Source organism: Schistocerca americana, chromosome 3 (assembly GCF_021461395.2).
Source record: "Schistocerca americana isolate TAMUIC-IGC-003095 chromosome 3, iqSchAmer2.1, whole genome shotgun sequence".
In the NCBI taxonomy this organism is placed as follows: Eukaryota; Metazoa; Arthropoda; class Insecta; order Orthoptera; family Acrididae; genus Schistocerca; species Schistocerca americana.
The window spans coordinates 149,958,410-149,977,293 of record NC_060121.1 but is presented as its reverse complement, the minus strand read 5'-3'; the positions used below and the strand labels follow the sequence as shown (position 1 = coordinate 149,977,293).

At 41.3% G+C, this 18,884-nt stretch overlaps 1 protein-coding gene across 1 annotated transcript in view; it reads right to left on the bottom strand.

Annotated features, from left to right (window-relative positions):
* Positions 1 to 368: 368 nt before the first annotated feature.
* LOC124605934 (15-hydroxyprostaglandin dehydrogenase [NAD(+)]-like) overlaps positions 369 to 18,884 on the bottom strand; it is a 56,671-nt gene continuing 38,155 nt past the window's right edge. Inside the window, exons 6-7 of the mRNA XM_047137892.1 lie at positions 15,765 to 15,922; positions 369 to 572 (exon numbers count right to left, since the gene is read on the bottom strand). Coding sequence (XP_046993848.1) covers positions 455 to 572; positions 15,765 to 15,922 — 276 coding nt within the window. The 3' untranslated portion in view covers positions 369 to 454. The remainder of the gene's footprint in view (positions 573 to 15,764; positions 15,923 to 18,884) is intronic.

Here is an 18,884-nt window from a genome sequence, read left to right as displayed (position 1 = left end):
AGATTTCCTTTTTACTTTCCCTCCACTTACTAAAATTTTTTCTCCTTCCAACATTGTTTTAGTTATTGTTTGAATAATTGATTGCACACATTATTCATAGTCACGTGCCCTAAAGGCCACTTGAAATAATGGCCAAAATGTTGAAGCACTATTTCGGAACATGACATTGTCTACAGCCGAGAAGAATTTTATGGAAACTGACCTCAGTAGCAAAAGACTGTGTGCTTGATCGAATAACATTTGTGAGTGAGATTAACGTCAATCAAGGTTTCACATTGGTTCCCACGTGGTCTGCAGGAGCCAGATGTGTCAGTAGAAGGGGCACATTTAGTGTGTGGCAACCACAGTGAGTAACTTTTACACATGAGTTCATCACTCAGATCACCAATACTTTATTCATGATAATGTGACATATACAAAATGACAGGGGTTCACGTGACGTGTAGAACAATCCTTATTGGACGAGACGCTGATAGACGATCTCCCTGGTCTTGTTGTGGTAGGCTGCCCAGACGGAGCCCGACTTGCCATCTCGGGTGACAGTCATCAGGCTCTGGGCGACGGAGTCAGTCCTGCGAAGACAACACACACGCGTCATTTACATTGTTCCGAAAGAACATAACGGGAAATATGTAATTCCAATCTCCACATTAAATTAAGTACTCGCTGGGAATTACCAGTGGCATCATTTTATGGCTGTGAGCACCTACATAATCCAGAAATGAGGAAGTAGGAAACAGCATTTGGGCAAGGATAACAATGTGTTGCAACCAAGTGCCAGAATCATAGCATATAATGCACAAAGACAATCTTCCAATACAGCACAGCACCTGCCTTTCCTACTTTTCATATCAATTTATTATTATTTATTATATACATTATTTACATAAGTTTTGGGCGTAGGTTTCTGATTAAGGTACATCATGTTAAATTTAAAGGTGGGAGGGAGGCTTATCAACTTCATGTTCATGACAAATTGACAGGACGTGATCTTGTTGCACATACCTCTACATGTTGCTTAATTTTTTAAAAAAATCTACAGGACTAAACTAATGAAGTAAACTCGATAAGAAATGTTAGTTTCTGTTTTAATACAAAACACAAAAATATAATAGTCCATTTACTGAAACCAGTCACCCATGCAAGCTAATCCTTGTTTATTTTTACTATTTTACTTCCGACATAGCAGAGTTATTACGTTTCGTCTACAAAGTGGTCTCCAGTTCCGATGTTAGGTTTATCGCCACTCATGTTCTTGCCACACCTCATTATTTTCTTCTTTATTTTTACACTAAATCCATACTCTGTGCTCAGTAGACTGTTCATTTCAGTCAACAGTCCTACGAGTCTTCCACACTTTTAGCGAATCTTATCGGTGGTCTCTCACGAGACGATCTTGTCATTTACTTCTATCATTGCTTCATTAATATATAGGTTATGAAGTAAGGGAGAAAAGGCAGGGATGCAAACTTCTTCACTTTTGAAACCGACCACGCCTTTGTTGATCTTCTTATTGTTCCCTCTTAGCTCTTGTACGAGTTATACAGCGTCGATAAAGTCCCGTTACCTTTTTAAAAAATTATAACTTGGAATCTATTAGAGATAGAGAAGCACGATTTGCTGTTAAACGTTTAACAGGTCTTAAAGTATTTTTCCTGTGCCATTTCTTGCAGATTTGACTTGGATTGCATCAAATAGGAGACAGGCCAGGGAAAGGCGCAATGGTTCGTCTGGTATGATGATTCCGACAGAAAGTGCAAACTACATTTCCACGCCAACAACTAGAGCCAGTTCGTCGTGCTTCACACGAATTGCAGAAAGCCAGATCAACTGTCCGTAATGCTTTACAAAAGCAGTTGCGCCTTTTTGAGTACAAAACATAAATGCTCCGTATATTGCAGCCAAGCGATCGTCCACTGCGGTATGCATCCACGTGTTCCATGCTGTTCCCTAGCTTTATTGACGCATTTCAACTTTTTTAAGTATCTTCAGTAATCGTATACGAACTGCGGGTAACTCATTAGTCACAAATAGTCTAAATTTTGGTGTGTGCCTTCGGCGAAGGCGTGCATGTTTCCTTAGATTGGACCACACTTTCAAGCTTGACAAAAAGATTGGTATGCAAATAGTAGTGGCCGTGAGTACATGACCGCATATGCGCACGCTACGTGAGACTGCAGCCGTCTATCATCTTCCAGTATGATGGTGAACCCCTATAACGTCCCGTCGACAACGAAGTCATTAGAGACGGACACAAGCTCAGATGGTGCCAAGGATGGAGAAGGAAATCGGTAGAGCCCTTTCAAAGGAACCATCCTGACATTTGCGCGAAGCGATTTACGGAAATCACACAAAACCTAAATCAAAATGGCCAGACGCTGGTTTGAACAGTCGTCCTCCCGACTGCGAATCTAGTGTGCTGACCACTGCGCTATCCCGCTCGTAATCCCCTTCAATGGCAGTTGAACGGTGGGATGTGTTGAGTGCCGTATTTCCTGAGAGCTGTGTGGGTCGTGATGGTCCCATCGCATGGCCCTCGCGCTCTTCCGATCTGACGCTGCTAAACTTCTTTTTGTCGAGTTACGTCGAGGATGGCGTGAACACAATACCAGTCAATGACATTGCTACCCTTCATGCACGAATCAATGAAACAATGAGAATGCTGCAATGCTGACCCGTACACGGGCAGAACTCTGATATCGCCTTAATGATCTAGGAGTGACAGGTGGGGCACAACATGAAATTCTACCATACTAAAAAAAAAAAAACTTTGAGAGCTGATAAATGTTTGTAATGTGTCAAACCCTCTTCAGCCCAAAGAAAAGGGCATCACTTGTTTGTATCGTCTCAACTTATTATCGACTTTTATGTTGCAGGGGCAGATGTGGATTCTGACCACGATCTATTGGTTATGAACTGCAGATTGAAACTGAAGAAACTGCAAAAAGGTGGGAATTTAAGGAGATGGGACCTGGATAAACTGAAAGAACCAGAGATTGTAGAGAGTTTCAGGGAAAGCATAAAGGAACAATTGACAGGAATGGGGGAAAGAAATACAGTAGAAGAAGAATGGGTAGCTCTGAGGGATGAAGTAGTGAAGGCAGCAGAGGATCAAGTAGGTAAAAAGACGAGGGCTAATAGAAATCCTTGGGTAACAGAAGAAATATTGAATTTAATTGATGAAAGGAGAAAATATAAAAATGCAGTAAATGAAGCAGGCAAAAAGGAATACAAACGTCTCAAAAATGAGATCGACAGGAAGTGCAAAATGGCTAAGCAGGGATGGCTAGAGGACAAATGTAAGGATGTAGAGGCTTGTCTCACTAGGGGTAAGATAGATACTGCCTACAGGAAAATTAAAGAGACCTTTGGAGAGAAGAGAACCACTTGTATGAATATCAAGAGCTCAGATGGCAACCCAGTTCTAAGCAAAGAAGGGAAGGCAGAAAGGTGGAAGGAGTATATAGAGGGTTTATACAAGGGCGATGTACTTGAGGACAATATTATGGAAATGGAAGAGGATGTAGATGAAGATGAAATGGGAGATAAGATACTGCGTGAAGAGTTTGACAGAGCACTGAAAAACCTGAGTCGAAACAAGGCCCCGGGAGTAGACAACATTCCATTAGAACTACTGATGGCCTTGGGAGAGCCAGTCATGACAAAACTCTACCATCTGGCGAGCAAGATGTATGAGACAGGCGAAATACCCACAGACTTCAAGAAGAATATAATAATTCCAATCCCAAAGAAAGCAGGTGTTGACAGATGTGAAAATTACCGAACTATCAGTTTAATAAGTCACAGCTGTAAAATACTACCACGAATTCTTTACAGACGAATGGAAAAACTGGTAGAAGCGGACCTCGGGGAAGATCAGTTTGGATTCCGTAGAAATGTTGGAACACGTGAGGCAATACTAACCTTACGACTTATCTTAGAAGAAAGATTAAGAAAAGGCAAACCTACGTTTCTAGCATTTGTAGACTTAGAGAAAGCTTTTGACAACGTTAACTGGAATACCCTCTTTCAAATTCTGAAGGTGGCAGGGGTGAAATACAGGGAGCGAAAGGCTATTTACAATTTGTACAGATACCAGATGGCAGTTATAAGAGTCGAGGGGCATGAAAGGGAAGCAGTGGTTGGGAAAGGAGTGAGACAGGGTTGTAGCCTCTCCCCGATGTTATTCAATCTGTATATTGAGCAAGCAGTAAAGGAAACAAAAGAAAAATTCGGAGTAGGTATTAAAATTCATGGAGAAGAAGTAAAAACTTTGAGGTTCGCCGATGACATTGTAATTCTGTCAGAGACAGCAAAGGACTTGGAAGAGCAGTTGAACGGAATGGACAGTGTCTTGAAAGGAGGATATAAGATGAACATCAACAAAAGCAAAACGAGGATAATGGAATGTAGTCAAATTAAATCGGGTGATGCTGAGGGGATTAGATTAGGAAATGAGACACTTAAAGTAGTAAAGGAGTTTTGCTATTTAGGGAGTAAAATAACTGATGATGGTCGAAGTAGAGAGGATATAAAATGTAGACTGGCAATGGCAAGGAAATCGTTTCTGAAGAAGAGAAATTTGTTAACATCGAGTATAGATTTAAGTGTCAGGAAGTCGTTTCTGAAAGTATTAGTATGGAGTGTAGCCATGTATGGAAGTGAAACATGGACGATAACCCGTTTGGACAAGAAGAGAATAGAAGCTTTCGAAATGTGGTGCTACAGAAGAATGCTGAAGATAAGGTGGGTAGATCACGTAACTAATGAGGAGGTATTGAATAGGATTGGGGAGAAGAGAAGTTTGTGGCACAACTTGACTAGAAGAAGGGATCGGTTGGTAGGACATGTTTTGAGGCATCAAGGGATCACAAATTTAGCATTGGAGGGCAGCTTGGAGGGTAAAAATCGTAGAGGGAGACCAAGAGATCAATACACTAAGCAGATTCAGAAGGATGTAGGTTGCAGTAGGTACTGGGAGATGAAGAAGCTTGCACAGGATAGAGTAGCATGGAGAGCTGCATCAAACCAGTCTCAGGACTGAAGACAACAACAACAACATGTTGTAGGAGAATGAAGAGTTTGTTGTCTGTATAATTTTCTTATATTTTTGGGTTAAAGTGTTGTAGGTATGTGACACCTGATGTTCGAGAAAAGCTGTGTCCTCTTAAATCAGCGAGTTTGATACGTCCAGCCGACTGCTGAATCGCGTCCTGTGGCAAAGATAACAACTACGACGCAGCTGGCCACTATGAAGGTTTGACGGTAACTGCTAAGAAGGGCACTTACTGTTAAAGAGAGAATTAGCGTGATATATTTGCTCGCAAATAATGGTTCTTGCCTTGTTCTTTTAGAACTTCAGTTCAATTTCCGAGCAATGTTCGAGTAGTGAGCCTCGAGAGAGATTGTCTCAAGAGTGTGATGAGATCGGCTTACATGTACGATACGTGAATAAGTTTGCAACGAGGATGGAACTCAAGTGTTTTCGAAACAGCTCTAAGTCGTTTAGAAAGATATTTTGAGAAGATTATTGGCTTGTCTAGAAAGTGATTATTTCGCCGATTTTGGTAGAGTGTAGACTCGCCAGTTAAATGAAAAACTCCGAATGTGTAGTCTATGTTAAGGAGAACGGTCATCCTACGTAATAGTTATTTATTGAGGAACAGTCGGAAGATTATTGAGAATTTGATATCTTTCCCCCTTGTTCCTAAACGACAAATCAAGAACCATTTATTAGAGAACGCGCTAATTCTCTCTAAACGAGATCATCAAGTCCTGTGTTTTGAGTTTTAAATTTTAGAGGGTCGTGGCAGTCAACGGCTGAAGTGGTTGGGCTTTGTTTGATTATTTAAAGTACATATGGTTGAAAAGTGGCGATAACAGTAAGACTCTGACTTATACCTGTAAACGAACTAATCGTAGGAAATAAATAATTAACTGTTTTGAACTGAAAAAGTCAGTATCCGATTTGTCCTTTATCCCTAAACTATTACCAAAGAAGTATTGAATAGTTTATTTCAAACCAGACTAATATCTCGGCTATATCTTTTCGTATAAAAGTAAATCCAAAGGCCATTAAAGTAAAAGACTTTCATATTGGTAAAAGCAAAGTTCAAAGAAATTAAGACCCTAAAGAGAAAGAATAGTATTTTTCAGTTAATAAGTTGCAACGAATAGAAAGACAGAGAGAGGAAATTTACGTTTTATTGAAAAGTGATTAATTATAAATGAAAAGTTATTCCACTTAATTCTGAAAGGTTGGGTTGACGAAAAAGTTTATTACCGTAAAATTTCAATAGTGTCAAGGATATTGTTATAGCAAGAAGCTACGTACAGAGATTATCGTTGATTGACAACGAAAGATAAACAGTATTAAATTATATCTTTGCCTTGTGAAAGTATTTACAATTTACGTAAAAATTTATAACGTTCGCACTGATTGCTTGTATATACGATTATTCGTTGAAACTTTAAAAGAGGAGCAATTACAAGAGCCAATGTATCTATAAAAATTCATCATTTATACACGAAAGCTGTAGATTCTGGTATCTTGTTGCTCAAAAAGTGTTCAGTTGTGTTGTCAGAGTACACAGAGAAGCTTCGCTATAGGTTGCTGTTATTGATGACGTAAATATATCATTCCTACTCTCCGTAGACTCTCATATTTAGTATTTTTCTGGTGTTGATTCTAACTTTGGTGGTAGTTTATCTTTCGAACCTAGTAAACACCGGTAGTCAGTTGTTGTAATTAATATCCAGATAGCTACCACTGACCCCAACATACCAAAAAAAGTGTTACTGTGTCAATCATTTTGTACACAATAACGTATCGAACTGTAGTGTGATTTATAGCGCGAGGAACTGAATATCAAATCTTACTCGACGTCGTTGTGTTAGTACAGACGATTATTTCAAGTCAAACAGATTACGCCTTTGAGTGTAGGCAAGGTATTATCCGTACAACTTATTGTAGTATTGCGACATGTCCAACGTTCCTTTTCACCTATGTATTGCAATGCTGTCGGTGCCTGCTCATACAGTATATCTCCTGCGAGTTAGTGGAATGCAAAGGTGACTCAGTACACGTTTTACAATAACCCAGGACACACTACCTCTAATAGTTTCCAAGTTATGCTGTTTTTAGATGATAGTGAGGCTTTTGGACAAACCGTATGTTACCCGTGTTTCCCTATAGCTTTACCTATTTTACTGAAAATTTCAGTCATCTTACATAATTTTTGGAACATTTTTTCTAGGTCAAAAAATCATATAAACGTTTCTTCATTTCCCTTAAGAGTAATATCCCTTATCAATCGCAATGTCAGAATTGCCTCTGTGGTGCCTTTTCCCTTCTTCAGATTACATTTATTGAACAGATACTCAAATCTTTTTTATGCCTCTGTGTATTGATTGTTTTTGTAAGCAACTTTGATGCATGAGCTGTTTTAAGCCGACTGTGCGATAGTTCTCGCTTTTATCCAGTCTTGCATCGTGATTGTCTGGATGATATTCTTCCAAAACCCTTATGGCACGTCTGCAGACTCATAAATCCCACACACCAACTTGAATATTCGGTTGGTTGCAGTCTCATAGATTCCACGCACTAACTTGAATACTCGTTCGTTTTCCACTTATTCCAATGATCTTGTAAATTCCAGAGGAATGTTATCTGTCTCTTCTGCCTTGTCTCTTCGAAAGTCTAACAAAGTTCTGTCAAACTGACTAATACTGATTCTCCAATGTCGTCCTAGTCCACTTCAACTTCTTATTCTATCACGTCATCAGACAGTTCCTCTTCCTCATTATACAGGCTTTCAATGTACTCTACATCCGACAGTGGAATTCTTGTTTAATTCTTAATGTCGATGCGCTTGATGTTACTTTCACCGAAAGTTATTACCACTTTTCCAGTTTCCCAACCTGTCCTTCCGTTGAACATTACTTTTTCGATTTCTTTGCATTTTCCTGCATCCATTTCGCTTTAGCTTACTTACACTTCATGTACATTGCTTTTATATTTTTCCACTAGCTAACAAATCCAGCATTCCTCGAGTATTCATTTTGCATATTTCCTATTAGAAACGAAAACAAAAAACGAACTGTGTTTGTTGTGTAATACAGAAAAAAAATTAATTTGCATCTGTTGGTAAAAGCACTTTTGAAATTATGAAATAGTCGTAGAAAGAAATATGCATAATGTACGAATGTGTAATTAGAGCTGTTTCGCTTGTCTGCAGCGCGATTTTGTAAACGTCTCTATGGCAACACCTTTTCATATCCCTCAAGACTGTTATTGTTCTTGGTTACTACCTTTTCCGCTTCGAAGTTGAAAACTGTCAAAACCGTTGACTCGACTGTAGGAGTGTCTTAGTAGTAAAGAATGAATGTATTAAAACTTCATGTCTTAGCAGTAAAGAATGAATGTATTAAAACTTCATGAATTTCAGTGTTTATGACGTCATATCTCTTGAACTGTGTGTCACACAATGATGTATGTATGTAGGTACACTTACGAGCATATTTGGGTGTTGTTGTTGTGCTCTTCAGTTTGGAGACTGGTTTGATGCAGTTCTCCATGCGACTCTATCCTGTGCAAGCTTCTTCATCTCCCAGTAGCTACTGCAACTTACGTCCTTCTGAACCTGTTGAGTGTATTCATCTCTTGGTCTCCCTCTACGATTTTTACCCTCCACACTGCCCTCGAGTACTAAACTGGTGAGCCCTTGATGCCTCAGAATGTGCCCTACCAACCAATCCCTTCTTCTAGTCAAGTTGTGCCATAAATTTCTCTTCTCTCCATTTCTATTCAATACCTCGTCATTAGTTATGTGATCTGCCCATCTAATCTTCAGCATTCTTCTGTAGCAGCACAAAGCTTCTATTCTCTTCTTGTCCAAACTATTTATCGTCCATGTTTCACTTCGATACACGGCTACATACCATACAAATACTTTCAGAAACGACCTTCTGACAAATCATACATGATGTTACGAAATTTCTCTCCTTCAGAAACGCTTTCCTTGCCATTGCCAGTCTACATTTTATATCCACTCTACTTCGACCATCATCAGTTATTTTGCTCCCCAAATAGCAAAACTCATTTACTACTTTAAGCGTCTCATTTCCTAATCTAATTCCCGCAGCATCACCCGATTTAATTCGACTACATTCCATTATCCTCGTTTTGCTTTTGTTGATGTTCATCTTATATCCTCCTTTCAAGACATTGTCCATTCCGTTCAACTGCTCTTCCAGATCCTTTGCTGTCTCTGACAGAACTACAATGTCATCGGCGAACCTCAAAGTTTTTGTTTCTTCTCCATGGATTTTAATTCCAACTCCGAATTTTTCTTTTGTTTCCTTTACTGCTAGCTCAATATACAGATTGAATAACATCGGGGATAGGCTACAATCCTGTCTCACTCCCATCCAAACCACTGCTTCCCTTTCATACCCCTCGACTCTTAAAACTGCCTTCTGGTTTCTGTACTAATTGAAAATAGTCTTTCGCTCCCTGTATTTTACCCCTGCCACCTTCAGAATTTGAAAGAGAGTATTCCACTCAATCTTGTCAAAAGCTTTCTTTAAGTCTACAAATGCTAGAAACATAGGTTTGCCTTTCCTTAATCTATTTCCTATGACAAGTCGTAATGGCAGTATTGCCTCACGTCTTCCAACATTTCTACGGAATCCAAACTGATCTTCCCCGAGGTCGGCTTCTATCAGTTTTTCCATTCGTGTCAGTAATTTGTAGCCGTGGCCTATTAAACTGATAGTTCGGTAATTTTCATATCCGTCAACACCTGCTTTCTTTGGGATTGGAATTGTTATATTCTTCTTGAAGTCTGAAGGTATTTCGCCTGTCTCATACATCTTGTTCACCAGATGGTACATAGAGTTTTGTTAGGCCTGGCTCTCCCAAGGCTGTCAGTCGTTCTAATGGAATATTGTCTACTCCCGGGGCCTTGTTTCGTCTTAGGTCTTTCAGTGTTCTGACAAACTCTTCACGCGGTATCATATCTCCCATTTGATCTTCATCTACATCCGCTTCCATTTCCATAATATTGTCCTCAACAACAATGCCCTTGTATAGACCATCTACATACTCCTTCCACATTTCTCCTTTCCCTTCTTTGCTTAGAACTGGGTTTCCATCTGAGTTCTTGATATTCATGCAGGTGGTTCTCTTTTCTCGTACTATCTGCAAAATGTGCTGGGAATAGAGTTATTAGTAAAGAAGTAGTAAATGTAAACCCCATGCACAGTGTGCCAGTTTTTCAAGCATCTCAGCGTTCATGACATATTTCCTGAGCTATGCTTGATAACATGATAAAAATTTGCAGGTGCATCTAGCGGCATATGTGGACACTGTCTGCGAAATTTATTGCGAATAGAGTTCGTAGTACAGAAGTAACAAATCTGAACGTCATGCATCATGTGGCAGTTTTTCGCCCATCTCATTGTTTATGACGTCATATCTACTGAACTACGATAGACAGATGAATCTTGTCCAGGCAGCGATTTTTGCCTGTCAGTAAGGGATATGTTTACCAAGTTTGGTTGAAATCGGTCTCGTGGTTTAGGAAGAGGTGTACACACACACACACACACACACACACACACACACACACACACACACACACACACATCTATTTTTATAATAGGTATGGATCCCATTCACTTTCATGAATGTTTTTATATTTCCTTCTTTCATCGATTAATTGAATTATTTCTTCTGGGTTTCTTCACAGTTACCTGTCTTGTATGTATAGCGAACTGTCCAACGTCTGGGACTGCCCTTTTTGGAGCTGTCCATTCCAGTTCAGCTGAACTGCCTTCTGTGGTATTTATTACTGCAGATCTACAGCCTCAGAGAATTTCAAACGCACCTGATCGTTCCTCAGTAGTTCAGTATACTAGTTCTTTAGATACTGATCCTTCCTCATCCTGTTACACTTTAATTCTTCATTACTAAAGTGTTATTTGATCTATGTATCTCCATGATACAATCCAATATCTGATTTCAGAACCGGTGTCTCACCAGGAAGTAATTAATCTGGTTTCGTCCAGTGTCTCCCGGCCTCTTCCAAGTGTACCCCCTTCTCTCCTGGTTGTTGAACAGTTTCTTTGCTATGACTACCTGAAATTTATTTCGTAAACCAAGGAGCTTTTCTCCTTTCTCTTTTTCCTACTGCCAAGCCGATATTCTCCCGAAATTCTGTCTTCCACTGCTTCGTCTGTTCTAGGGTTACAATCCCCCACGATTTTAGATTTTAATCGTACTTAATATATTGCTTTACCAATCAGTGCCCCCACATTTCTCTCTCTCTCTCTCTCTCTCTCTCTCTCTCTCTCTCCCTCCCTCCCTCTATCCTTCTGTCTGCTTATGCCGAGGAACGGATTATATACGTGAACTATTGTTGTAAGCATTGTGTTGCTGTTTGATGAGAATAATCCTGTCATTCAACTTTTTGTCCTGCCTTCCTATCCAAACTGTTGTGTTATTGTCTGTTGTTGCTGATATTTCTCTACATTCATCTGACCATTAGGTGCTTGAAGATGTGAGCATAATCTAACCGTTAGTTTAATAATCCATGGTTACATAACTCTAGCGTAAATTGTCTACAGAAGAATGGAACTGTTGATAGACACCCTATTGAGAATATATCGTTTTGGGTTCTGGAGAAATATGGAAACAAGCGTGGCAATATTATACTGTGCGTTATATTAGGAGATAGACTGTAGAAAGTCAAACCTAAATTTATAGCATTTTTAGATTTTGCCAAAGCTTTCGTCGATGTAGACTGGAATATGTACAGTCTTTGGAATTCTGAAGTTAGCACGGATAAAAGGGAGCTAACAATCAACTAAAACTAGAACAGAAACCAGACTGAATTTGTAAGAGTTGAAAGACACAAAAGTGAGCAGTAGTTGAGAAGGGAGTGATACAATGTTGTAATCTATCCCCAATGTTATTCAGTATATACACTGAGCGTCCAGTGTAGTAGGGTAACAAGAAGAAATTCAGAGAGAGAATGAAAGTTCAGAGAAGAACGTTGAGGTTTGCAGATGACATTGTATTCTGTCAGAGACGGCAAAGGACTTGAAAGATGAGTTTAAAGAAATGGATATGGTTTTGACACGGAGTTATAAGATGATTATCAACAAAGGTAAAACAAGGGTGACAGAACAGATCTTAGCCGAATTAAGTAAGGTAATGCTGTGAAAATTAGATTAGGAAATTATTGGTAGATGTGTTTTGTTATTGTGGAAGCAAATAAGTACCTGTGGCAGAAGTAAAGGGTATATAAAATGCAGGTTGGGAACAACAAGAAAAGCTTATCTCAGAATGGGAAATTTCTATAAGCTAATATAAATTTAAGTATATGGAATATTTTTTTCCGGAAGTATTCGTTAATAAGCAGTTTTATAAGCAAACAAAACGAAAGTAGAAGGTTGCGGAATGTAATGTACCAGAAGTTTGCTGAAGCATAGAACAGAGCCGACATCTAATGAAGAGGTACAGAATGGAAATGGGAAGAAATGTATGACACAACGGACAAAAATGACGGGACGCGTTGATAGGACACGTACTGAGCCATCTAGGATCAGTTAATTTGATAGTGGAGGGATGATGATATGATGTTATGGGTACACGACAGATATGTCTTTAGTGCCCATACCAAAATATAATAAGGCGACTGTGGATATAGGTCGTAAAATTATTAAAATGGGACTGTAGATAAAAAACGTAAAGAACGTCATAAAAACTTCTACACACACACACACACACACACACACATTCATCTACAAATAATGTACACCTCATTATGGGATCTAACATACAGTAAAAAGAGGAAAAAGCAGTGGAATTAATTAAAAGAAGACAGCAGACAGCTGCACTGGAATAAAAGGTAAGAGCCAGCCATACTGCAACACACTAAAATCTCCAACCTAAAAGCCCGCATCTCGTGGTCGTGCGGTAGCGTTCTCGCTTCCCACGCCCGGGTTCCCGGGTTCGATTCCCGGCGGGGTCAGGGATTTTCTCTGCCTCGTGATGGCTGGGAGTTGTGTGCTGTCCTTAGGTTAGTTAGGTTTAAGTAGTTCTACGTTCTAGGGGACTGATGACCATAGATGTTAAATCCCATAGTGCTCAGAGCCACTTGAACCATTTGAACCAACCTAAAAGCTTAGGCCAGAGTCCAGACACATCACAAAATTTTAAAAATCAAACCATATTCGTCTCATCATCAGCTTAAATAGAGGACAGATCCCTCCCTAAATTTATGTATTTCCGATTATCACAAAATAAAATGCACTCACTTAAAATGTGGCGTGATTTGCACATCCAAAGCATTACAGGCTCGGCGGTCCTTTCGCCGGAGTACAACGCCACGTGTTAGAAGCCACTGCCCAATTCGGAGGCGGGTCAGGGCCACCTCATCTCTCCAAAGTCACCAGCGTGAGGAACGCCACTACCGGGTTGTTGGCTTCAGCTGTTCGTCCCTGCCACAATTGCATGGATGGCCCAGCCTTCAGCGAAATGACAGTCTGCAGAGGAATGGCTCATTTTGTAACGTGACGTTCCCTGCAGGCCTCTTCGGTGGCTTTGTCTGCCTATTCATTTCCCTGGAATTCCCTGTGCCTTTGTACCCAGCACAATTACACCTTTCTCCCCTGCCGCTGTAGGAGGTACAATTCGTCAAGTATGAGATGGATTATTTTCTCTGCCGGGTACGTGTGCTGCAGGGCTCTGTCCACCAGCTTAGCCGAGTGGTAACGTTTCTGTCTCTCATGGAGCTGGCCTGTGTTCGATTCCCGGCCACGTCGGAGATTTTCTCCACTCGTGGACTGGGTGTTTTGTCCTCACCTTCATTTCATCATCACCGAAGTTCAAGTCGCCCAGTGTAGCGTCACCTGAAATAAGACTTGCACCCCGGCGGCCGAACTTGCCCAGATGGGGCCTCCAGGACATCAATACCACACGATCATTTTATTTCATTTTTTGTAGGGCACTAAGGGAATCGGAGCAGATGAGATACTGGTTGCCCTGCTCGGAGCTCTGCATAAAATACCGTATAGTTACGAAGAAGGCAGATCCTGAAGACACGATCGAGAAATACAACCGAACAGCCGAGGGAGTTTCCTTGTTGGGAACCTTCTGTGTACACAACTTTAAAGCTGTGATGACTATCTAAACTGTTAAGAAACGAGACTTCAACGAAAAATCTGGAGTACAATCTTTCTTTTAATTTGCCAAGTCTAAAATAATTCCGTTCCTGTCTAAGAGCCACCATTGGCGTAAAATTTTAAAACCGGCAACATCCGTCTCATTCGCGCAATTTCCATAGGGCCTCGTCGCTCAATGAAAGAGTCTTTCTATGGGTGAGCGAGCAATGGTGTGGTGCGTAGGTTTGTACGGTGTGTACAGTGTTTTATAGGGCTGTCGCGCCATGAGAAGTCATCGCCTGATGTGACGTGGAGGGGTGGGTGAAGGTCAACAACTACATCTACATTTACATACATACTCCGCGAGCCACCAAGCGGTGTTTGGCGGAGGGCACAATTCGGGCCAAAATCGTATTTCCCCACCTCTGTGTCACTAGCGGATCGCGCAAGGGAAAAACGATTGTCAGAACGTCTCAATACGAGCTCTTATTTCCCTTATCTTTGAATGGTGATCATTGCGCGATTTGGAAGTTGGTGGTAATAATATATGCTTCTACATCCTCGGTGAAGATCGGATTTCGGAATTTAGTGAGCAGCCCCTTCTGTTTAGCGCGCCGTCTATCTGCAAGTGTGCCCCACTTCAAACTTCCTGTGAGATTTGTGACGCTCTAGCGATGGCAAAATGTACCAGTCACGAATCTTCCCGCACTTCTTTGGACCTTCTCAATCTCTTGAATCAGACCCAACTGGTAAGGGTCCCATTCAGACGAACAACACTCCAAGACTGGACGAACTAACGTATTGTAAACTATTTCCTTTGTTGAAGGACTGCATCGCTTCAGGATTCTACCAATAAACCGCAATCTAGAGTTCGCCTTAGCCGTTACTTGTGTAATCTGATCCATTTGAGATCATTTCGAATAGTCACACCAGATACTTGACGGACGTTACCGCTTCCAAAGACTGGGCATTTATTTTGTACTCATACATTAATGGCGATTTTCGCCTTGTTATAGGCAGTAGGTTACACTTACTAATATTGAGAGATAACTGCCAATCATTACACCACGCATTTATTTTCTGCAAATCCTCATTGATTTGCTCACAACTTTCGTGTGATACTAATTATCTGTAGACTACAGCATCATCGGCAAACGGTCTCAGGCCGCTGTCAATACAATCAACCAGATCGTTTATGTAAATCGTAAAAAGCAGAGGACCTATTACGTTGCCCTGGGACACACCTGAAGTTAAGCTTGTTTCTGTTGAAGTCACCCCGTTCAGGACGAGATACTGTTCCCTGGGTGTTAAGAAAACCTTCTATCCAACCGCAACTGTAGGCGGAGACAAAAGCTCGGATCAGTAAACAGATTCACGTGGTTGTCGATCGCAGTATTTATTCAGAGATGAAAAGGCTTAACGATTGTAAACTAGCGTGGACAGCAGCATCAAACTGGAGACCACATAAACATACAGTTTGTACGTACCAAGATGTGTTTGTTGAAGTCATCAGACGTTCTACAAATGTAACATGGTACTGGATGCCGGTAAGTACACTAAACGTCAATAAAACTGAAGAAGAAAGTGGTACATACGTGTCGAGAGGCCCGAAGGCGGCTATGCCATCGATCAGAGACTGCTTGGCGTAGTCGTGCAGGCAGTAGTGGTGGGCTTCGGTCGCCATCGGTGTTTCTGTGGGCCCTGGGCACACCGCCACCACCCTCACGCCCGTCTGATTCACGTGCAGCTCGTCCTGAAACACAACACTATATGTCATAGGGAAACATTCCGTGTAGTAGTACACAGTGTCAATTGTGATACTCGCAAACTACCAGAATTTTGGCTCGGGTCACCCTCCAAAAATGCCAGCTCACGAGACGACGTACAGGGAGCGGTTGGGGAGGAAAGAGGTGAAAATATGGGAACTCCAAAAATACATCACTTTACCACAACTATTATGGTGTGTAAACACTGTTGGCATTCAAAATAGCATCCAGTCATCTCTGAACGGATAAACACAGTTTCTGTATAGTCTTGAAGGGAATCTTAAGCCACAGGTGGATAACTACCAAGCACCCTTCTCTCCAAAGGAGATCAAAAGTTTGAATAATACTGAGATCTGGTGTCTAGGAAAGATGCGACAGTGCACCTTTGTGCTCACAAAACCAGTCCTAGACAATGCCAGCTGTTTGAACTGGGGCTTTGTCGCCTTGTAACACACCACGACCACTGGGGAGCAAACATGATAGGTGGGATGGGCATGATAAAACAAAATGGTTGAAAGATTACCGTCAGACCTCCTTGCCTAGGGACGCCACATGAAAGTTGATGTCGTCAAGCCCTGAATGAAAATTGCGCAACGGATAACTGGGGAGGGCAGCTTGAGAGCGCTACCTAGAGAGCGTGTCCTTTCTGTACGATACTAGGCAAGGGGCTGGAGGGCTCACACACTGATGTGTGGGTTCCTGCCTTCTATAGCTTTTATTTTAAATGAATACCTTTAACTTGACTCCTATGTCATTTTTTAAGGTACGTTAAAGATTGATGACAGTTGATTACCTATTTATTTTAAACATTATCTCTCGACTTTACAGCTATTGCAGCAATTGTTCCAGTTTACAGACACTACAATTTTTCAACTTATAGCTCGGGTATATTATATACTAATCTGCAAGCACGTTTCTAAGGACAAGACGGAATTGCGTTGGCCAAATGTATACCACCAAAGTCTTCTACTATTTTATATAGGACATCCACTATGTGAGGAGGATAACGGGCAAACTCGGGACCAGATACATTAACACAGGGGGTCAAATTTCCGAAATTAAACGAGTTCATTCATTTCCTTACACAATCCAAAGCTGGAAATAAAAGAATTAGTACAAATATTCAAATACCTCTCTTCCAGGCGTGAACATTGTGACTGACGCACTGAGGGCACGTCTGCTCACTTACCCGTCTTCTGTAACACCCCCAGAATATGGCGGGCACCCAGAGGTTTTCCTGGGCCCCGGTGGAGGGGATGGTCGAACCACTTTGCCGTGACCAACCTCTCCGCCCCAAATCTTGTGACACTGGAAAGTCTTTGACTTTTACCTGCCTGTAATGTCTCTCTGATCCCCTGCCCAGGAGTGAGGTTGGCACTACTATTCTACAGAACTATTTCCCAACTAAGATACATGGAAAGGTGTGAGGAGGATTAGAAAAGTTCATGTACAGATTCACTTTCACGTACAAGAAATGCATAATACACGACACATATAAATACGTATTATGAAGCCTGACACATTTCTTTCCATCCTTCCACATCGGTTCTGTTGCACCCGCGCCCGGCCGCGCCGCGCAATAAAATTGGCGGCGGAGCCGCCTCTGTTTGTATTTCCCGGTGCGAGCGAGCAGCGAAACCTGCTTATAGAGCGGAAACTACTGTACCGTTTCATGGTCACATAGTCCTTGGCTGTAATGCGACCTCGCAGAATAAACGTGGAATACCAAGACACTGCTGCCCAAATCATCACCGAATACACGCCACGTTTCACTCCCGGGATGTAAACTCGGCCGGATAATGGAAACAGTGTGAAACAAGACTCAACCGAACAAATGATTTTCTTTCATTACTCCATAATCAAGATATTATGGCTTTGGCACCACGTTTTCCTGTTGCAGGCATATGCATCACTGACGAGTGGTTTTTTAATTCCAACTCGCTCTACAATTCCCTCTGCACCTCCCTTTGAGTTGTTTTGGTGCTGACAGGGTTTGACAGTGTGACATTCAGTCCTGCAGTAACTTTCACAGATATCGTTCTCTCATTTCTTGTCACATTCCTCTTCAGTGACCATCACCATCTCTCAGTACACACTTTCGTTCGCGTTGAGACTTGGTGGACGATATTTTTCCGCCTTTCCTGTATGCGGTGTAAGCCATCAATTGCGGTGCATCTTGACACACCAAACATCTCAGCTCCCGTGGTTACAAAAGCACTCCCCCCATATGAGCAACAGCAATTTGTCCACATTCGAATTCACTTAGCTCCAACATAACGCACTCACAATTACACAGAACACTGTCCTGACCATAACTGACACTTGAAATGTGTTGATAACATAGCAAAGGTCCTGTTTGTGGTCAAATAGAACAGCGCAACCTAGAGGCATAGCTAGCATCTGCATATACATGGTGTTAGGGGTATTTTTGTTGATGACTGAGGGCAATATACTGAACAACATTACATCAGCATTTACTTCATTTGCAGACTAATAATTCTTGCTATTACCTGTAGTATGTTTTTATGTTGGTTAGTATCTCCAAGTACATGTGGCAAGAGCAAGCCATTAATGATTATTTTCGCCCAGGTAGCAGGTCAGGTGCTGAAGTGTGGACATAAAACTATTAGTCTATACTGACAGGCATAGTCCGCAGTGCAGTTAAGACTGTGCGGGAAATATCAAGTGGTAAATTACATGACGTGTTTGCAATGTTAGATGCAGAGAAAAAACAAGTAACACGCTGAAGTGGGTACATATTAAGGTATCAATGACCACAATATCTGTATTATACAACTAACACCCTGTGTGCTGAAGCAGGCGTTTCTAGCGGTGTTTCCGTATTTTGGTCCAGCCCCTCTATAACATCTCCTAATGGGTCGAAGGGACATTTAGCAAAAAACATTAAGGCGGTAATATCTGTAGCTGGAACTTGATGGGATGCAGACC